Source organism: Lissotriton helveticus, chromosome 10 (assembly GCF_964261635.1).
Source record: "Lissotriton helveticus chromosome 10, aLisHel1.1, whole genome shotgun sequence".
Lineage (NCBI taxonomy): Eukaryota > Metazoa > Chordata > Amphibia > Caudata > Salamandridae > Lissotriton > Lissotriton helveticus.
Genome location: NC_136071.1, coordinates 262353149 through 262372775, shown reverse-complemented (window position 1 = coordinate 262372775; position 19627 = coordinate 262353149). Strand labels below are relative to the sequence as shown.

General features: G+C 39.1%; 1 protein-coding gene across 2 annotated transcripts in view; it reads left to right on the top strand.

Annotated features, from left to right (window-relative positions):
• The window catches only part of CRHR2 (corticotropin releasing hormone receptor 2), a 1496074-nt gene that overhangs the window by 1296361 nt on the left and 180086 nt on the right, over nt 1-19627 (top strand). For both annotated transcript variants that reach the window (XM_078665281.1, XM_078665282.1), the window contains 2 exons: nt 5610-5695; nt 18520-18655. In XM_078665281.1, the coding sequence (XP_078521407.1) occupies nt 5610-5695; nt 18520-18655 (222 nt within the window). The remainder of the gene's footprint in view (nt 1-5609; nt 5696-18519; nt 18656-19627) is intronic.

Sequence of the window (19627 nt, the reverse complement as noted above, 5' to 3'; positions counted from 1 at the left end):
GTAGGATCTGCACGTTGTTTGGGCAACATAAACGAGGGGCTTGGTGCAAAGACTGATTCCCGACAACCCTGCAGGATATGTTGGCCTTTATACCAGCTAGTTCACAGTGCCACCAAAAGCCCGCCTATCCTACCAGGGAGCGAATAGTTTCTGGCAACCACTGAACCAGGCAAACTTGACCCCTCTGAGATAGTGGAAACAGTACAGAACCTCTTGCTCAGTCACTTATGCTCAAGTATTCTCAGAGAAGTATGCAAAAAATACACAGTGGGGCATTTTCAAAATATTTATTGAACCAAAGTTATTCTTGTATAGAATACATGTGCTGCAATGATTAATAGACAGAAGCAGATAAAAGTGATTACAAGCACCAAAAGCATGACTAGTACATATAGCTCTACAACGATGCTAAAACAATGTAAATATGCTAGCATGTAAAAACAAAGCAGTAATCGAAAGGTACTCCTACTATGGTAACCCTACTCCAAGTGTACCTAAGAGTGTGTGTAGGTAAAGAGCGAACAATCCCCTCAAGGGACGTCCCAACCCCATTACCTGGTGAGAGAGAATGAAGGACCCGGTTCTTGGTCATGAACTGGACACCCCTTACGAGATGTCAGACCACTGAGTGGTGAATTCTCAGCATGAAAGGCCCTCTTGTGTCAGCTGAAGTGCCCCCTCTACTAGGTTAATGGGATGCTCATATTTAATAATAGAAAGCAGCCTTGTGATGTGCGTATAGATTAGTGACATTATGGATAAGTAGATAGCCCTGTTGCCCTGTGGATGTATATAGAGATGACATTTGTACGTAGTGAGAAGAGACCTTGCACATGATGTTCAGGGCATTGGGAACATTTTGTGTGAAGCTAGATGTGTAAACAAATTTAGTTTCAGGGAAACGAATCCAACATTGTTGTGCACGCAAAGATGTGCAAAAGGTTACTGATGGAAAATAGGACAATTTAAGAAATAAGATACTTCACTACATGGGCCTAACTTAGGAATATAGCACAAATACCTTCAGATTAGAAATGCTCTATATTCACATATCTCACAAGGCACACAACAACAGGGTCCACTCCTCTAGAAGATAGGCTCCTGCTTAACCTTTTTTCACTAAGAAGGTAGTGTTCTAGTGCACAAAAAATACTTAACTTGTCAAAAAGAATTAGGTGAATTTGAAGAAGAGGAAGGGGACGAAGCACTGTGGAGTCCACGTCACATTGCTATGAAATCTGGATTCTGTATGTGGCAATTTCATATCCTGCACATGTCATATTATGCGAGATCCCACCTATGCAAAAAGGGTAACAGCTCCTCACAAACTGTGGCCAAGATGACTCGTTCTTCAGCTTCCTCTGGGACTGCCCAAAAGTCCAGAGCTATTGGAAGGCAATAGAAGTTACAGGGCAAGTAACAGTACGTCCGGTACAAACAACTGCTGAAGGGTTTCTACTCCACATAAGGGGAGAAGAAACAATGCCTAAATACTTGAAACTGTGTTTGGGCCTGTTTGGGCCTGATAGTGGTGAAGGAAAACATTACTAGGCCATGGAGAGGGCAATTCTACTAATATCACTGAATGGACACTGGAAATGGATTGGTGCATGATGGCTGAGAAAGAAATCTGTGAAGAGAGAAATGGGAAAAAGTATAGGGGGCATAGAGGGCCAACCAGGGCTTATAAAGAAATACATATCAATTATACAAAGCAGGCCTGTACACTGCATTTAACTTGTGTGGAGAAGAGATGGGAAGCCATAGCCACATCCATCAGGGAGAAGGTATAGGCGCATCACTGTTGGTTAATGCAGGTGCATTCGTAACAAGTGTTGTATTGGTTTATAAAATGGAAAAAACAATGTAAAGTGTTTCAAATAAAACAAATTGAATAAAGAAAATGACACAAACATGACAACATTCCAATCAGTAGGATCTTAGATATGAATTTCTAAAGTTGAAATTTAAAAATAGTGCAAAAATAGCACAAAGTGCCAACTACAGCAATGTGGTCACGCTAGACCGGGTCAAAGTCAAGAGTTAATGGAGTGCAGGTCAGATACAAGGACCAGATTTGTCCTGTGGCAAGTTTACATTCGGACATAAAATATTTTATGGAAAAACTGGTCATTGATGAGTTGTCAGCGGGGAAGGCTGGAAACTGGCTCTGAAGCAAGACTCTACTTTGACGGGGTGCTGAAATGTGAGGTTCCTGTGAGGTCGCCGTTGTAGGAAGTTTGGCTCAGAGTGGCATTGTCCAGATTCTGTGCCCACAAGGGTCTCAAAATCGATGGGTTGCTACTCCGCCCAGGTCCTGATGAAATCATCTATGTTTGGACTTGGAAACTTTTTAAAAGTCTGATCTCCTTCAGCAGGGCAAACCAGCAAGCTGAGGCTGACCAGCAAATCGATATTAAAAGCTGTGACCTTGACGACGGTCCCAGTCTCTGATGATTTTTCAGGTATAAAGTTGACAAAAACTTTCTATGTCCCAGATCTTGCAGTTTGGGAACAGGAGGAGCACACTCTAACACCTACCACATGTCCAGGACCTGTGTGGCACCACTTAAAAGTTAGCACTCACTCCAACAATGGCCAGCAGCAGGGTCTAGGGCAGCTCCAGATAGCAATGGTTAGCTGGGTAGTTGTAGAATAATGCCCCTGGAAGCTGATTGTGTCCCTGTAGCTCAAACAAAAGATCAGCCAACTGACCCTTGGAGTCACTTTGCAGGTCCCCGGTTCAAGTAAGCAAGCCCAGTCTTCCTTCAAGATTCAAACAGATCTTTCTTCTGATCTTCACAGGTCCAGGAGTGTTCTGAGAAGGCTACATGGAGGGCCAGATTTATGCCCAGTGCCAGCCTGTGGGTGGAGGAAACTCCTGGCCGCTCCCATAGCAAAAGGGATAATATTTCCCAGCTATGACCTTAATGACTTTTGCAGAACGTCTTTTGTTTTACTGTAACCTATCCAACAGTGCTGCTCTCTAAATCAATTCAACATGATACCACCTTTGTTTACCCTCTTCAGAACTTTCTGTGCCCACCCAGGGATCTAGTTATGGGGATAAGTAAATCCTCCCTTGTGGTAACTCCAAACCTATTCTGGGGTTTGCAGCAAAGCTGAGTAGAACGACAAAGGAGGCAGACCTAGGTGTGAACTAGATCTGCCAGTGACAGGATATGCAACCTTTGAAACTTACGAAGGAGCTGTGCACAGATCCCAGGCCATCCTTTTCAAGGAGGAAACACCTCTCCACACCCAAGCCTTAGGCAACTGCCTGGGAGAAATCTAAATCTCACCACAGGAGAGCCATTTACCAGTCAGGTAACATTGGTAGAAACTAGGCAAATTTGGTTCAGAGATGAAAATTACAAATATTTTAAAGTATAATTTTCAACATAGTAATTTAAAATCTGACCTTACAATTAAGGTGGATTTTACATTAATATTACAATGAGTTATTGATTCATTTCTCTAACTTCTACCAAACTGAATTTAGTCGCTATAGGGTGATACAATGAAACCTAGTGTTTTCCCATGGCAGAACTAGCCTTGTTATAATTAAACATTATTTGAAGGTTTTCACTGCCAGGACATGTAAAATACCAAATATACCTGTCATGATTTTTAAATACCTTGCTTCCTGCTCCATGGGTATGTGAGGCTTACCTTACGGGTGGTTTATGAGTAAAAAAGTAGTTTTAGGCCTGACAAAAGGTTTTTTGTCAGGTCAAAATGTCAGTTTAAAATTGTCACCACAGGATACAAGGGCAAGCCTGGATACAATGTTTTACAGTGCTACTTTAGTGTATAGAAAAATGGGTGCTGCAGTCCACTTGTAGCATTTAATTTACAGGTCCTAGGTATATGAAGTACCATATACTTGGGGTTATAACTAAATTAATTGTGCCAATTAGATTTATGACAATTTTACCATGTTTCAAAATGACAGCACAAGCAGTGTGCTAGCAGCAGTAAAGTGTGCAAAATCATTTGACCAACAAAAACAGGTTTAGTTAAAGAAAGCAAATATATGGAGTAATACTGCACCAAAGATGGTCATTTCCTCCCCATTAGTGAATACAAAATGAAGGATAGATGCCTGCATTGGACAGCATTCTTCTGTCCTAGTGTTCAGTCTTTTTAAATGTAGTCCATTAAAGAGAGAGCCACCATTTGGACCACTTCCTACTCCCCCCTATCCCTACACCCACTAACTAAAGCACCTACATTAGTTACAAAGGAGAATATAACTCAAGGGGAGAGATTCCCCTCTTGTGAATCACTTATTCTCCTGAATCTGGGGACATTAACTGATCAATAGTTCTCACCACAATTTTAGTCACAAACAACTGATTTATTCCATTTGAACTTCCAAATAGAAGATGGACGACTCTTTTACACCCCCTCCTAATTACATTCGGAATAGATGCAAAAGCACTGTTAGGAGTCAGAAAGGCTCACAAAAAGACCTGCTACATTTTTTTAAAAAGTGGTGTTTTGCATCACAAACCCTTTGTTTTTGTCAATTGCAGATTTTGTGAATGCAAGACACCTTTGTACATAAGTCGCCCGTGCTTTATTTCCCCAGGGAAGTTAAGAGAACAATAGGATCTCAATTTCTTCCAAAATATGAAAGTATTTTCCTCTTTCATAAGTCCAAAAAGCAAGTTACTTCAGAGGTAAGCTACATTTATAGAAACAATCTAAAAAAATTAAGGTTCTGCTTCACTGATTTTAAAGTTGTTTGTATATGTATAGGGTGAATATATGCTTTAGAAAACTATGGGGGTCATTTAATGTATGGGGGATGGTCTGCCAGTCTGCCAGTCTGCCAAGTCAACAGAGGACATCTCCTCTGCTCTCGGCTGAATGTGGCTTACCATACCTATAAACCCCCATCACGCAGGAAGCTTTCCTGAGTTGTTATCATGTTTGATTACCTCTCCTTGAAAATGCTTTTTTTTCAACAATAAGCTCTCAAAGCAAAAAGTATTTTTGAAGAACACTAATCAATGGCACTGGGGCATAGGAAGTTTCCTCCTTGTGCATGTGAAATCTTAGGGGATTTCCCTCCCTGGGACTATCCATGTTCAGCATGGCGGTCGAGGGCAAGGCAATCTAGTGGCAACCACCCCATCCTAAATAGGATGGGATGGCTGTCACTATGCCCTGAAGGGTCTGTGGTGGATGGGCTATCAGTTCAGAGGGTCCCGATCGTGGAGCAAGTGGAGGCTCTACTGTCAAAGACCCTGCATGTCCCCACCTCTAAATAGAGTGGGAGAATCAGAATTTGGTGCAGCTGTAGTACTACCAATTTAGGATTACCTACTCATTCCCACAAACTGCTAATGATCCAATGACTTGATACATTTATAAGTTTTGAGAAGTAAAGGTGACATATTAAATGTACTGTATGTGAAACCAAACAAAGTGTGTGTTTGAATAGAATTACACTCTTCTTTAGATTACCAGCTTACTTTTCAATCTTCATTAATTATCAATGGCTTTTGATTGGCAAAAACATTTAATTCATATCTCACCTCTTTGGATTTTGAATTCATCATCTATAAATGATTTAGCCTTTTGTTCTTTTTCTCTTTCAGATAAATTTTGTATTTTTATTTAATATAGTAAGAATTTTAATGACAAAACTGAGAGCGTCAACCACATCTGAAACAATACAATATAGGTAAGACATACATGTATTCAATTATGCTTCAATTTATACAGTTTTTAGTTCAATGCTCTTTACAGGTACTTGCAAAATGATGAATATTTACTAAACTAATCATTAAAAGTAAGTGATGTTATGAATAAATATATGGAAAATAGGAGGGAGTGGGAAATGAACATGAGAATGAACTATTTTAAAGTACAGTAAGTGGCTAAAAAATAAAGGTGGAATAACATGTCATAATTTTCCTGACAAAAGAGTGAATGAAAGGAATTTACATAGTGCACATGGAAGCAGTGAAACTGCAAAGGGATCAAGAAAAGGGAATCATGTACTACAGATTATTTATTAATGTTAAAAAATGCTGACATCTGAGAAGTTGAAGATAAATGAACACACATAAACATTATACATAGGAATACAAATTGAAAATAGAGGGTGATCCAGACCTTATTGAGATTTGAAAAATAAGTTGAAAAATGAAAGGTTTAGTTAAAACAATCAAGAATGAAAACACATGTTATCAAACTAGACTTGGAAGAAGAAAAACATAATTAGGGCTTCATGGTGTCAAAAAAGGAAGAAGAAAGATTGGAGTTAGGAGGAGGACAGCTGTACATTATGTCTTTCAATTCAATTCAAAGTAGCTTTATTCGAGGTAAAATAACTCATAAAAGCATGATTGTTAAGACTTCCATTTGTTAATACAAATCCAATTCAATTAACAATGACCAACGTGCACATATACTTAAAAATACAGTTAAAACAAATTAACAATATTACACTTTTAAAAACAATCTATACATTCATGTATTTATGGGGGTCTTATAAGGTCTTTCGTATACATCACTCATGGATTCAATTCATTTTGAAAATTTCTAGAATCATTAAAAATACTATGCGGAATCAAGTTTATTCATGACATTAATTTTTTCCTAATAGCCCAGACCCATCCAAGATATTTTGCAACTGCATATGAAATGACAGGTAAAGTGCTGGTGCAAATTAATCTCAGTGCCACCGCACTGTCCCTTGTACCTAGGAGTCTGCAAACAGCTTTTAGCCACACTCGTCTCGGAGTGCTATAAGCTATACATACAAAGAAAAGATGGGCGATAGTTTCTTTATCAGTCTTACAAGCCGGGCACTAGTTGGAACTGCCTGAAGACCACCTTCCTGTTAACGATCTTATTGGGAGGGACCCCGCTCTAAGTTGGAAGTAGAGCTTTCTATCTCCCGGTTTTGTGATACCGTCCCAATATGACTCTAACTTAGGCACAGCTTTACATTCAAGGAAACGGCCCTCCATGGAGGAGGGATCAGCAATATTCCAATTTCGATACGCAATATTTTCCCAATATTTTTCTTTTAGCATAACCTTTGATGGGAATGGGCCTACTGCAGGGTTCTCCCACAACCCCTTCATACCCATTTCCACTAGATTTTTAGAAAGAAACTTTAACCAGGTTATTTTGTGGATATGATCGTTTTTGATTACATCAAAAAAACCCTGGGCATAGTGGGCAAGTTCAGGTGTTACCCATAACCGTCGCGAGTATAGTATTGGGCGCAATCTAGCCATATCTACCAAGGCTTTCCTGCCTAGATCATATTGCAGTGGTTTCATTGGTGAGTTCTTGGGTAGAATAACAAGGTTGCGCAGAAATTTGTTCTCAGCAAGTGTTAGAGGTGTCAAGTTGTCATATCCCCATATCTCAGCACCATATAGTGCCGAGCTTAGGGCTTTTGCCGTGTACACTTGGAGAGCTGGTTGAATAGGCTTAGTGAAAGATTTCTTGTGCTCGACCAATACTGCTCCCGCATTTTGGCGGAGTTTCAAGGCCGCCATTTCAACGTGTTTCCCCCACTTAATGACCTTGGCCACATGTATGCCCAAATACACAAAATCTGACACAAATTCCACTTTTAGCCCATTCATAAAAAAATCCCTTTAAAACTTTTGTGTGGGTTGAACGCCATAAGTTTGGTTTTTGCCACGTTTACCTCCAACCCATGGTCAGTGCAGAAATCCTCAAATATATTCAGTGCTCGCTGTAGACCACTAGGAGTCTTTGATATAATGAGAGTATCATCCGCAAATAACAGAATCGGGGTTTTCATTCCAGCCAAAGTGGGGGCATCTACAGATTCTGACAGCATACGTCCAACTATCCCATTAATATATAATGAGAAGAGCGTGGGGGCCATGGCGCAGCCCTGACGAACCCCCCGCTCCACAGGGAATTCAGGAGTGACTTGCCCATACCCCCCAATTGGATTTTTGCGTGATTTGTCTCGTGTAATCTCATAACTAGCGTGAGGATATCTGATGGCATTCCTAGCTTGTTCAATACATTCCACAGCTTTGCCCGTGGCACTAAATCGAAAGCTGCTCGCAAATCGATAAAAGCGGCATAGATACTACCTTTCCCTAATAATACAGTCTTCCAATGCAATAAAATAAAACGGAAGATCTGATCAGTGGTACTCATTAATTTGCAGAAACCAGCCTGAAATGGGGTTAGGATATGTTCTTCTTCAGCCCAGTCTAGGATTTTATCTAAAGTCATTTTCCCAATCACCTTTTGTATTGTATCGATCAGGCTGATGGGCCTATAGTTCCCAGCCTGAGCTTTGTTGCCCTTCTTGTATATTGGGATTGTTATGGCCCCTTGCCATGACCTTGGTACTGGAGCTCCCAGGGCCACAGCATTGGCCACCTTCATAATATACCGATCCCAGGGCATTTTATTTTGGAGGAAGACATCCGCTGGAACCCCATCGGGTCCCGGTGCTTTTCCCCTTAAAACAGCTTTCAATGCCACTTTTATATCACTATTAGTAAATGGTGGTTCTGAACTGAGGACATTATTTATCGAATCCCTGAGCCTGTCTTCATGACTACATGCATATTGTGGGCCAAAGTGGTCTACCCAACTTTTCTGCGATACATAATTAACAGGGGGTTCTGGGCGGCCTCCTTTCCCCCACTTAACAATATTCCAAAAGAGTTTGGAATCCTTTAAGGTACTCGCTGATTTGAGGGTATGCCAGTGATCTTCGTCCCATAATTTCTTTGCCAAATAAATGGTTTTCTTGTAATTCTGCCTAGCCAGTCTTACAGCATTAGGGTCTCTTTTCTTTAGGGCAACACCTAGGGATGTTCTTGCCGCTCTACAATCGTTAATGTACCACCCCACTCTTAATGGGTGTATATTTTTACCTGCTGTCTTTGGTACTTCCTTGATAAAGTGACCCCTTATGGTTTCAAAGAATTTCTCATGGAGATTAGTAATTTGCCATAGATTATCCTCTATTCCTTGAAAGCTGGCCATGGCAGTAATGGTTTTGTCTAATTCCTCGTTAATATTTTCCAAAACCCTTTCTTGAATCATTACTAGTCCCCACCTTACCCGTCTCATGTCGTTTGTTGGGACAATCTCAAATAAGGCCTGTTCAGCCCCATTCGGCCCCCTTCCTCTCTCCTCCACAACCCATGGGTAGTGCATAGGGGGTTATGATCGCTTTCCTGTCTTGCCACCACCTTCATATCATTAATGAGGTGCCAAATTGGGAGGTTGCAGATAACATAATCAATCCTACTTCTCGAGCGGCCATTATCAAAGGTGTTTTCCCCTTGTCCATCGCTCGGAGTTCTACCATTTAATGCTCTGAGCCCTCTCTCACAGCATATCCCATTCATTTGGATAATGTTATCTGCCCATCTGTAAATAGGTTTTAATTCTAAATTAGGGACCCCCACTGGGAATCCTCGTCGTCTCCTGCACGCCAATCACCAGTTATAAGTGGCTCATAAGTCATGTTTAAATCACCGGCAATGATGATGTTATTCTCGCTCGGCTGCGACCCTATCAGGGTGTCCAGGGCCGCCAAAACCTGAGATTTAGCTCCCCCCGACCCTCGAACGTATAAGTTATATATGTCAAGGACGCCCAGGGAGCCCAGTGATAGCCTGATCAGCTGAATGTCCCTGTTCTTAGTGGGTAGCTCTATAACTTTATCAAAAAGGTCTTGACGTACCCATACCATTAAACCCCCTTTCGACCGACCCTTGGGACCCTTAATAGCAGGTATAAAAAAGTTCAAGAAACCCTGAAGAAACTGGGGATCACATGCCCAAGTCTCATGAAAGATGTCTTTCTTAAAGTGGTTTTAGTCAAGGGCTGAATGTCCCTGTTCTTAGTGGGTAGCTCTATAACTTTATCAAAAAGGTCTTGACGTACCCATGCCTTTAAACCCCCTTTCGACTGACCCTTGGGACACTTAATTGCAGGTATAAAAAAGTTCAAGAAACCCTGAAGAAACTGGGGATCACATGCCCAAGTCTCATGAAAGATGTTTTTCTTAAAGTGGTTTTAGTCAAGAAACTGAGATTTTCTCTGAGTTTCCACTGCTCACAGACAAACTGATAACAAAACTTCAATAGAATTTGCAAAGCAGTATTGTGAGAAAATGCCCCTTTTTGCTTGGCCACCCCAATTTTTTGCTGATTTTTGACTCCTCCAACTGGGGCGCTGCTATCTAGTGCCCACACTCTGTGCTATGAAACCTAGAACATGTGGAATTTGGCTAATCTGGGAATGACAGATTTAACCCTCCTAGTATATCATAGTATATAGCGTGAAACTACACCCATGGCATCAAATGTTATAGTCACCTGTAGACTGCAGCGCTCATTGCGCAATGTACTAATGTGACAAGGATGACAAGGCTGCAGACCTACCAGTGAAGCATGACAGCTGCAAAAGGACCTGTCAAAAGAACTTTTTTTTGGCAAAGAGAATTTTTTAAATATTGATATTCTCACCTCTGTAGGCCTTGTAGCACAGAAGTTAGGGTGCATTTAAAGTTCAACATTAAGAACATTTATCTCATCATGTTGCTCTAATGGCAAGGCCTCAAATGCTATTTTCGCTGAGGAATGCTCTAGGTGTCTTTAATGACAACTAGAGCACAGATTAAAATATGAAGGGCCCGATGTAGGTAAATATGAAATACCGATTCCTAAATACCTAATTTTACCAATGCGGTATTTAGGAATCGGTATTTCATATGTAGCTAAAAATTCGGTAAAAAATACCAAATCGGTAAAATTCGTTATTACCGAATCGGTAATAACGAATCACCTTCCCATTCATTCCTATGGGCCTGGAGGCCCAAAGGAAGGAATGGGAAGCCATCGACTATTACCGATTCGGTAAATACCGAATCGGTAATAGGGGGAGCATATTCAAGGGTGGCAGGGTGTGACATTGACACCCTGTTGCCCCCCTGATTCGTGCATGTGTGCACATGTGACGCACATACATGCCCTATGGGCATATATGTCTGCCACATGGCACTGAGAAAAAAGCAAAAAATTGCTCTATTTAAGGTATTCGGTATTTACCACCAACTTGTAGTTGGTGTTAAATAACGAATTCTGATAGCAAAAATGCACTCACTTGAGTGCCACCTATATAGCTTTTAAGGATTCGATATTTTACCAATTCCTTAAAATAAGGAATTGGTATTTTACCAATTCCTTAAAATAAGGAATCTGTAAATTACTGAATCCTTAAAACCTGCCTCCTACATTAGAAAAGGCTAAATACCGATCGGTAACGGGATAATTACCGATTTTGGGCCGTTACCGACCGGTATTTAGCTACCTACATATGGCCCTAAGTCTGCTATCTTGGGGTTGGGACAGATTTAAAAATAAGTTCCACTATTATTTTGAATACTTAATAAAAGCCCATTTCAATGGTGCAATTGGATTTTTAATACGTATTAAGGAAAATAAACTTTTGGAAAGTTACCTTTTTCTGCCTAAAGCTCCTGGGGGCTAATTTAGATTAGCCTGCTAGCAGCTGCCTTGTTAGTGTTTGACATTAATGTCCACTCTGCTCTGTTCCATAGCTAGAAGGTGATGAGCTCATTTTTTCATTACTGAAACTTTTGAAGATAATACCTCTTTTGTATATCATCAATTCAGAAATAAAACAGAAATTAACAGACCCAATATTATCATTTAAACTGGGGTTTCAAGGTAATAATGGTTGGATTGTGCTAACCAATCATGTGATGCCATCTGGTTTGGTTAATCTAGGGTTACATTTTGTCACTCACCAGCATCTAAATACAAATAGAAAGGGGTCTTCGGGTATATAGGTAACAGGCCCACCCATATAAGATGGTGTTTAACATGTAGAGTATTTGCTAGGAGGGTGAGTAAACTATGAATCATAGGAGCTAAAACTCTGGATGCAATGCAAAATGGGTTGTGGGCAGCGGAAAACAGATAGAATCACATATATAGGGAACACATTCAATTGTAACTCCATAGACTCTTTTAGATAAAGTAGATTCACTGTCATCTATATGAACACAGATGTGCAGCAAAATACGAGGGACATGGCCATAAAGTGCCAAGAAGGAGATTTAGTGAAAGTCTTGTGCTGCACTACAGAATGTTTATGTAGCAAATGGAGAGATTTTGAATGTCAGATATATATTCAACAATTTTAGGTTATAAATCTCCAAGAGACATGGGTAGACTGGGTGTCATCATTACAGGGATACTTTGCATCTGTCTATATGTCATACCATGGTCAGAAATGTCCTTTCATATAAATATTATGTCCTAAATTTGCTTACAAAAATATAAATACATTGGGTGACCATTATATATTGTGAACTCCAGCTTGACAATATTTTCATTTAAATATTTATAATGCAATATTTGCATCAGGACGATATTTTAACAATGGATTTTTGGGACCATAACTTTTTTGTCAATGCAGTCATAGTAGGGCTTCTGGTGAGTTGATGATTTGGGTTAATTAGTACAGCTCCTCAGTCGTATACTCATGGTTATTGATAATAGATGCATAACAATATTCAACGTTTTAATGGATCAAGATGTGCAAATGCAGAATTACATATTCTTAAGTAAGTGCTGTTCATCCTATTTGAAATTTCAAGTCTGCCACCTACTCACTATACTATGTGTTAGTTTTTGCTGAGGACTTCAGTTCTCTAATAACACAAGTTGTGCAGCTGCCCGCAGAAACAATCATAACGGATAATGTTGAGGCATCTACCACTGGCAATTTTGAACAAAGTTCATAAATTCAAAACACTTCTTTGGATTTTATGTTACCCTATAACTTACTTCTAGCTAGCCATAGGTAGTATTCATGCATTTCAGCCATTTATCATCTGAAAAGATCTAGCATAGAAAGTAGAATAGGCTACACATTTTTGAGGTGTCACACACGCCCAGTTTAAGAGGTTTGAAGATAACTTACCATATTCAAATCGATCACAAGCTTTTCCATCCTATTATATCATAATTCAATCTAACTCCCATCAACAAATAGGGTAGGTGATGACATGGTTTGGTAGGATTAAGACCAATGTTGATATTGTATAACAAATTCTTATATTCTGGGATACTTACATAGCACGTGACTAACCAGAGGCCCTCCAGCACTAGAGAAGTCAACATATTAATTAGTTCCTAAACAGGACTAATTACTATAATGCGACATTTTCAGGGCCTTGCAGAATGAGAGCTGATTAGAAATCAGACACAATTCAAGGGGAAGAGTGTTCCAAAGTTTAGGGGCGTGATGCTAAAATGAACGGCCATCCCAGCGAGACCTGCTAAATTTGGGGACCTGCAATATGTGTGCTGAGGAAGATCTGATAGATCTTCCAGGGATGTAGGGAGTAGCAAGTGGTCATTTTAAGACACTACCTTTTCTGTGGAGTGACCAGTGCAGAATGAAAAGTGTTGAAAACTGAACCCTCTGCTCAACTGAGAGCCAATGGAGGTCCCTCAAGTCCCTCTCTGCAGATTGAAGTCTAGGGACATTCATGAGGAGCTGAGCAGCAGCATTCTGCGTGGTATTTAGCCTCTTTATCGGATAACAAGGTGAACCAAGGTAAAGAACATTGTTATTATCGAGGCAGGACAAGATAAGAGCCTGGACAATTAATTTTCTGGATAAGAAGGGAAGAAAGTTTCACACCTTTCTAAGATGTCACAGAACACCAAAGCAAGTGGCTACAAGTTTTTTGCCTGGGGCTTCATAGTGGGGCTTGAATCTTGCCACATTCCAAGGTTCTTTATCAACCCTTTAGGGCTAGGAAGTCTCACCAGACAATCTGCTACAGGAGATTATGTCTTTTTGTTAAAGTTGTTGCCCTGTATCATGACCTTAGTCTTGTCCTCATTCAGCTTTAGTTTACAGTTGGCAATCCAACTGGCTACCTCCTGAACACATGGATCTAGGTTGAGGTGACTGGAGCTGAAGTCAGGGTGTTGTGTAGTTCCTACCAATCTGCAGAATCTGCCCATTGTTTTGACAAAATAAACTAGGGGCTTGTTGTCAAAACTGATTCCGGACACCCCCACAAGATATGTTGGCCTATAGACCAGCTAGCTCACAGTGCCTACTAGGGAGCAAATGGTTTTCTGGCCACCACTGAAAATAACAACCCTGACCCCTCAGGGATCGTGGAAACAGCACAGAGCTTTTTGCTCAGTCACCCGTTCTCACTTATTCTCAGAGAAATATACTGAGAATACACAGGGGGACATTTTCAATAATATTTATAGAACCAACATTATTTTTGCATAAAATACGTGGGCTGCAAATATTGATAGACAGATGCAGAAAAACGTGATTATAAGCACCAAAAGCATAAATAGTGGATATAGTTCTACCATGGTGCTAAACAATGTATATATGCAAGCATATAAACAAAGCAGCAATCTAGCGTATTCCTACTATGAGAGACAAGAATCCCCCCAAGGGAGTAATTAACCCCATTGACTGATGGAATAGAGTGAAGGACTCCATCTTGGTCACAAACTGAACATCCCTCACGAGATGTCAGACCACTGCATGGCGATTTTTCAGCATGCAAGGACCAGGACCTCAGTGTTAGCGGAAATGCCTCCTCTACTTCCTCTACCAATCTAGCAGGATGCTTATCTTTTGTAAAAGAAAGCAGCCTTGTGATTTGCACATACATTAGTGATGCTATGGATATAGATAGCTGTGTCACCCCGTGGATGAAGATAGTGATGTCATTTGTATGTAGTGCAAAACAAGCCCTTATACATGATGTTCCGGGCGTTGCAGGTGTTGTGATAATGTTGTGAGAAGCTATATGTAAAAAAAAGTTTAGTTTCGGAGAAACTAATCCAACATTGTTGTGCATGTAAATACGTGCAAAAGATCACAGTTGGAAATGTTATTTGTGAGGACAATGTAAGAAAAAGGCTGCTTCGCTACATGAGCCTTACTGAGGAATATAACAGGGTAGATGGAAATCACCAGCTGAGTGTCATCGGCGTAGAAAAAAAAATTGAGCTACTAATGAGTTTCTAATGAAAACTTATAACAAATTGAGGTGTAATATAACGTTAAAACCCCAAAATAAAATTACATCTTCTTATAAGGTACACTTGCGAAGTAATCATACAGGGGCATCTAAAATAGTGAATGGAACAGATATTATTTAGAAGTGCTGCTGAAAAAAGAAATAGCTTATTTACTAGTATTGGCAATCCATGCCCACCATGTTTGTGTTGAGAGAAGATTTTGTATTTTCCCAGTTTGAGGCTATAAAATTAATAGCAGGTGAATTAAGAAAGTCGTTTACTATACTTTGTTGTAAGGATTTACCCAACTGTCTCTAAAAATGGAATCCAACAAACAAAGAACCTCAGACATTCAAATAATAAACTCTACAAATAACTTATATTAGCTTTACCATGCCAGCATATTAGATGTTCAAGTAATTTAGCCTTATGAAATCTACATGGAGTCTACAAATGGTCATAAAACAAATACATTTGCTGAGATGAAGATACAAGTTCCAACCATCAATATCATGTAACCATGTTATTTTCTGTTGTGCTAAATATAAAGCTTGGGTGAGTTAAGTGTTTAAAAATTAACTAATTTCCAACAGATTTTAATACTAAAGGAAAAGGGTTTATAAAATACATTTTAGAAGCTTAATGAGAAATTATTGTATACATTTAGGCATAGGTCTGACTGGAAATATTGTGCAAACAAACGAGTATTTCAATAACTGCTGAAAACTGAGTTACGTAAAATACATTTGTGATTATCCAAATGATGTAAATTACATTTGTTTTGTATTTAAAAAAAAACATTTGACCTCAACAGATGTATTGTTAAACTAAAAATGTAAGTTTCCAACCAATTATTCAAAAATGTTCGCAATATTTTCAAGTTTGTACAAGACTGTCAACATTTAATATCAACAATATATACTGAACCAAACTCTAATAGATCAAATTTTGTTGCTTTATTGATTGTTGAAATGTTTGCATCAAACATACACAAAATTGCTGGCAAAGGAAATGATTAAACAGAATTATGTTCAATTGATACCCCTTTGGGAGAGGTGAAATAATTTATAGTTTGAAACCATAGTGAGCATTGTCCAATTGAAAATGCTAAATTATAATTGCAAAAATCAATGACCACTTGGTTAAAGGCAGATTGCACTGTCCTTTGGTTAATTGGGATCGCGCTCCATGTCTATTAAGTATGTATGATACAGTCACAGTTGCTCAGGCAGAAAATTATCTGTATTTGCTTTTTGGAACATTGGAGTATTAGTGTGGCTGATGCCTAATTACAGTAAAATGGAAAGTTATGATAGAGTGCTGAGGGAAACAACCAAGAAGGATATTAAAAATTAATAATGAAAAATGAGAGGTGGTGGATGAATTTGATTACCTCAGCCTCCAAGCTCAACATAGAGAGCTATACTTTATGCCAAATAAAAAAGATTCATGCTATTTGCCTATGGCCTATGGCTAGGTGATAGCAGTCATGAATATAAAGTTGGGGAGAAGCTTTAATCAGTATCATTAGGCTTATAAAAGTAAAGTCAGTAGCTAGGGTAATATAAGGGCCACTGAAATGTCAGCCCCATAGCTTTGTCCATTATGCTTTTTTTGGTGAACATTGTTGTATTTCTCTCTAAGAATATTAATAGACCTTGGAGTTTAAAGCATAATTTATGTGGCTGCAGTTTTAACAAATGGTACTATGTAATAGGCTCTAAATTACTAAGGATCACAAAATCTACAGACTCTCTGTTAGAAAGCCCTTTAAAGTTTGATAAAGTTATGCCCCTTCAAGGATATCTCTTGCTATGAGTCTTCTCCTTGCCCATCATCTGAATACCACCCAGTAGAACCTTAATTCTAGTCCAAAAAATTAATATTCTACAAATTAAAGCAAGGTACTGGAAAAAATCAAGTGCAATGCTAATAATTCTATGGTGAAAACCAATAAGGGACCAAGATACTTGATACTCAAAGTTCTGCTGGGAAGGGAGGAATAGACAAACCAGATTACAGATCACTTCATGTCCTTTTCAACATGGGTTCCTTTACGAGAAAGTGGGTTGCAGCTAATTGGGTCCAAGTCAGCATTAATAAGTGTCACTGTTCAAATATATTAGCAGACAATGAGGTTTACTTTCTGTTCTTGTGCGCGTTTAATCTACATTTATGGAAAACACTCCTAGTTGAGAATAGCATTAGGGAAAGGTAGACAGCATTACATTTTTGTAAAAACACTGCAATTGTGGAATTGCAAAACTATGTGGCTAATTACATATTAAAAGCATTCCTAATGTGAAGACTAGTATCTGTTATGTGCCATGATATCTATAGGTGTGGATGTTCATTTAGATCAATGATAAATCTAAATAAAGTATACCTTAACTGGGTGCCTATTTGCCTTCTTTGCAAGGATGGCAGTGCAATTACAGATGTTCTGGTACCATGTTGCAGAATTGTCTTTGCTTCTGTTTCAATTGATTTAATATTTTAACCACTTGCATGCTAATGACAAGGTGAACTCGTCATGAGGCACACTGAATCTGTGCTCATGACAAGGTCAACTCGTCATGTATAATGGGATTCATAAATATGCAGCACAGGAGGGGAAAACCCCTTAGCAGCCAAGTGGTTAATAAATGCCTATGGTAGGATGATTTCCAAATGTGTTTGATGGAATGAATTTTTGTTTCCTAACAAACTATTTATGATGGCAAGCTGTAGTCTGATTTATCAGAAGTTCAGACTAGTATTTAGGGATAGAATATTGCTCAAATATGCTTTCTTGAGTATATTGTATATAATGCCTGCAGTCTAGAGCATTTGCTCTTAACCTTTTAACTTCTGGGAACCCCGCGCCTTCATTATTGGAACCTGCCCCTCCCCCACTGACTCATTGTTGGATTAAAATTACCCCCACTAACACATTACTGGTAGCTGGGGATCCCAGCCTTAGCACTTTCAAACCCCTGAACAGCAAAACAATACACAAAAAAATAGAGGAACATGCATTCATCAAATATACAAATGATGAAATACTTTAAATATTTCACAAATAAATATTAAAACATTAAAAAATTATTTTAATTGGGAGGTTTTCTAAATTTAATTGAGACCACTCATTGTTAATATTGCATTCCGTTTAAGGGACTTCCAGTGCTCCAACTAATCAATCTTGTGGATACTAATTACCAATATCAAATTCCTTTACATATACAGAATGTTTAACATTTTCTACTAGTACATTGTGGTCCTCTATTTAGCTACATTTTATTAACCTGGTAATATTTAATTTTCTCAGCAGTTGTGGACCCCCTGAGTAGGCTTTGTAGACCTCCAGGGGTTCCCATGACCACAGGTTAAGAACCACTGGTCTTTCGATGTGGCCTCCACATAAAGTCTAATGTGTTTTGTTTTTGTCTCTTAATTGCAGGAAGGCTGTGAAGGCTACATTAGTTCTTCTGCCCCTCCTAGGAATAACATACATGCTTTTCTTCGTTAACCCTGGTGAAGACGACATTTCTCAGATAGTCTTCATTTATTTTAATTCATTTCTTCAGTCTTTTCAGGTAAGTCATGTTTGTGATGGGTGTGTTCCTTTTTATTTGAATATCTTTGCTAAAATAAGATTAATTGACAGTGCCTAATTTGTGCTGGTAGTTGCAGGTGGTGGGCACAAGCACTCATCTTTGGAGAACAGGTTTTATTTTTCATGACCAGAGTTTGACCTTGACATAGAGCGAGAAAAGGCAGAAAAAAAAATAGGAAAACAGAAAGGGAGAATGAAAGGACGAAACTGAACTGTTCATAGGGTGTTACGTACAGGTGGTGGAAGAAGTAGGCAAAAGGTAGAATCAATACTAGGCATCCATGATATTCTGAAACCCTACTAGCATTCAGCAGCACCAGTAGCAGATGCCTAAGAATAATATTGGGCTTCTACACTTTTTTTTGTTATCTTTGTTTGCAAGTGAAGCACTCTGATTGTACTCCCTAGAATTGTTTTTCATTAGTTACAGTGCTACACAAGGTAAGGCAAGCCTTAATTTCAAACACAGCTAGGGATAAAGCGGATGTGCCCACAGTTAACACAAACAAATTTGAAGAGTAGAAACATTCAATGGTATATTTCCAACTATGTACACTGATTTTAATTGAAAAAAGTGTACCAAATTACACATCAATAAACACAGTATAAGATTACATAGATTAACATATTAGTGAAAGGAGCAGTAACTAATCCTACCATCACCCAACTCACCCTGTGAGTGATCGAGTGGCAGATCTTGGTCATGGTGGTCCTAATGTCAGACTTACCCACACATCACACGTTTAACAGGCATGATAAATGGATCTTTCAGTCCATTAGCCCTCTGGTATGAAATTTGGTTCACTGACTAGTATTGCCTTTGGATTCCATGTTTAATACAGAGTTCAAAGAGATCAACTCACTCTCATTGATAGTTTTCAAGATGTATTTAGTCCTAAATTATACAGGGCTGACTAGTGAGTTAACTAGCCAAGGAAATGCTCCTTTGCAG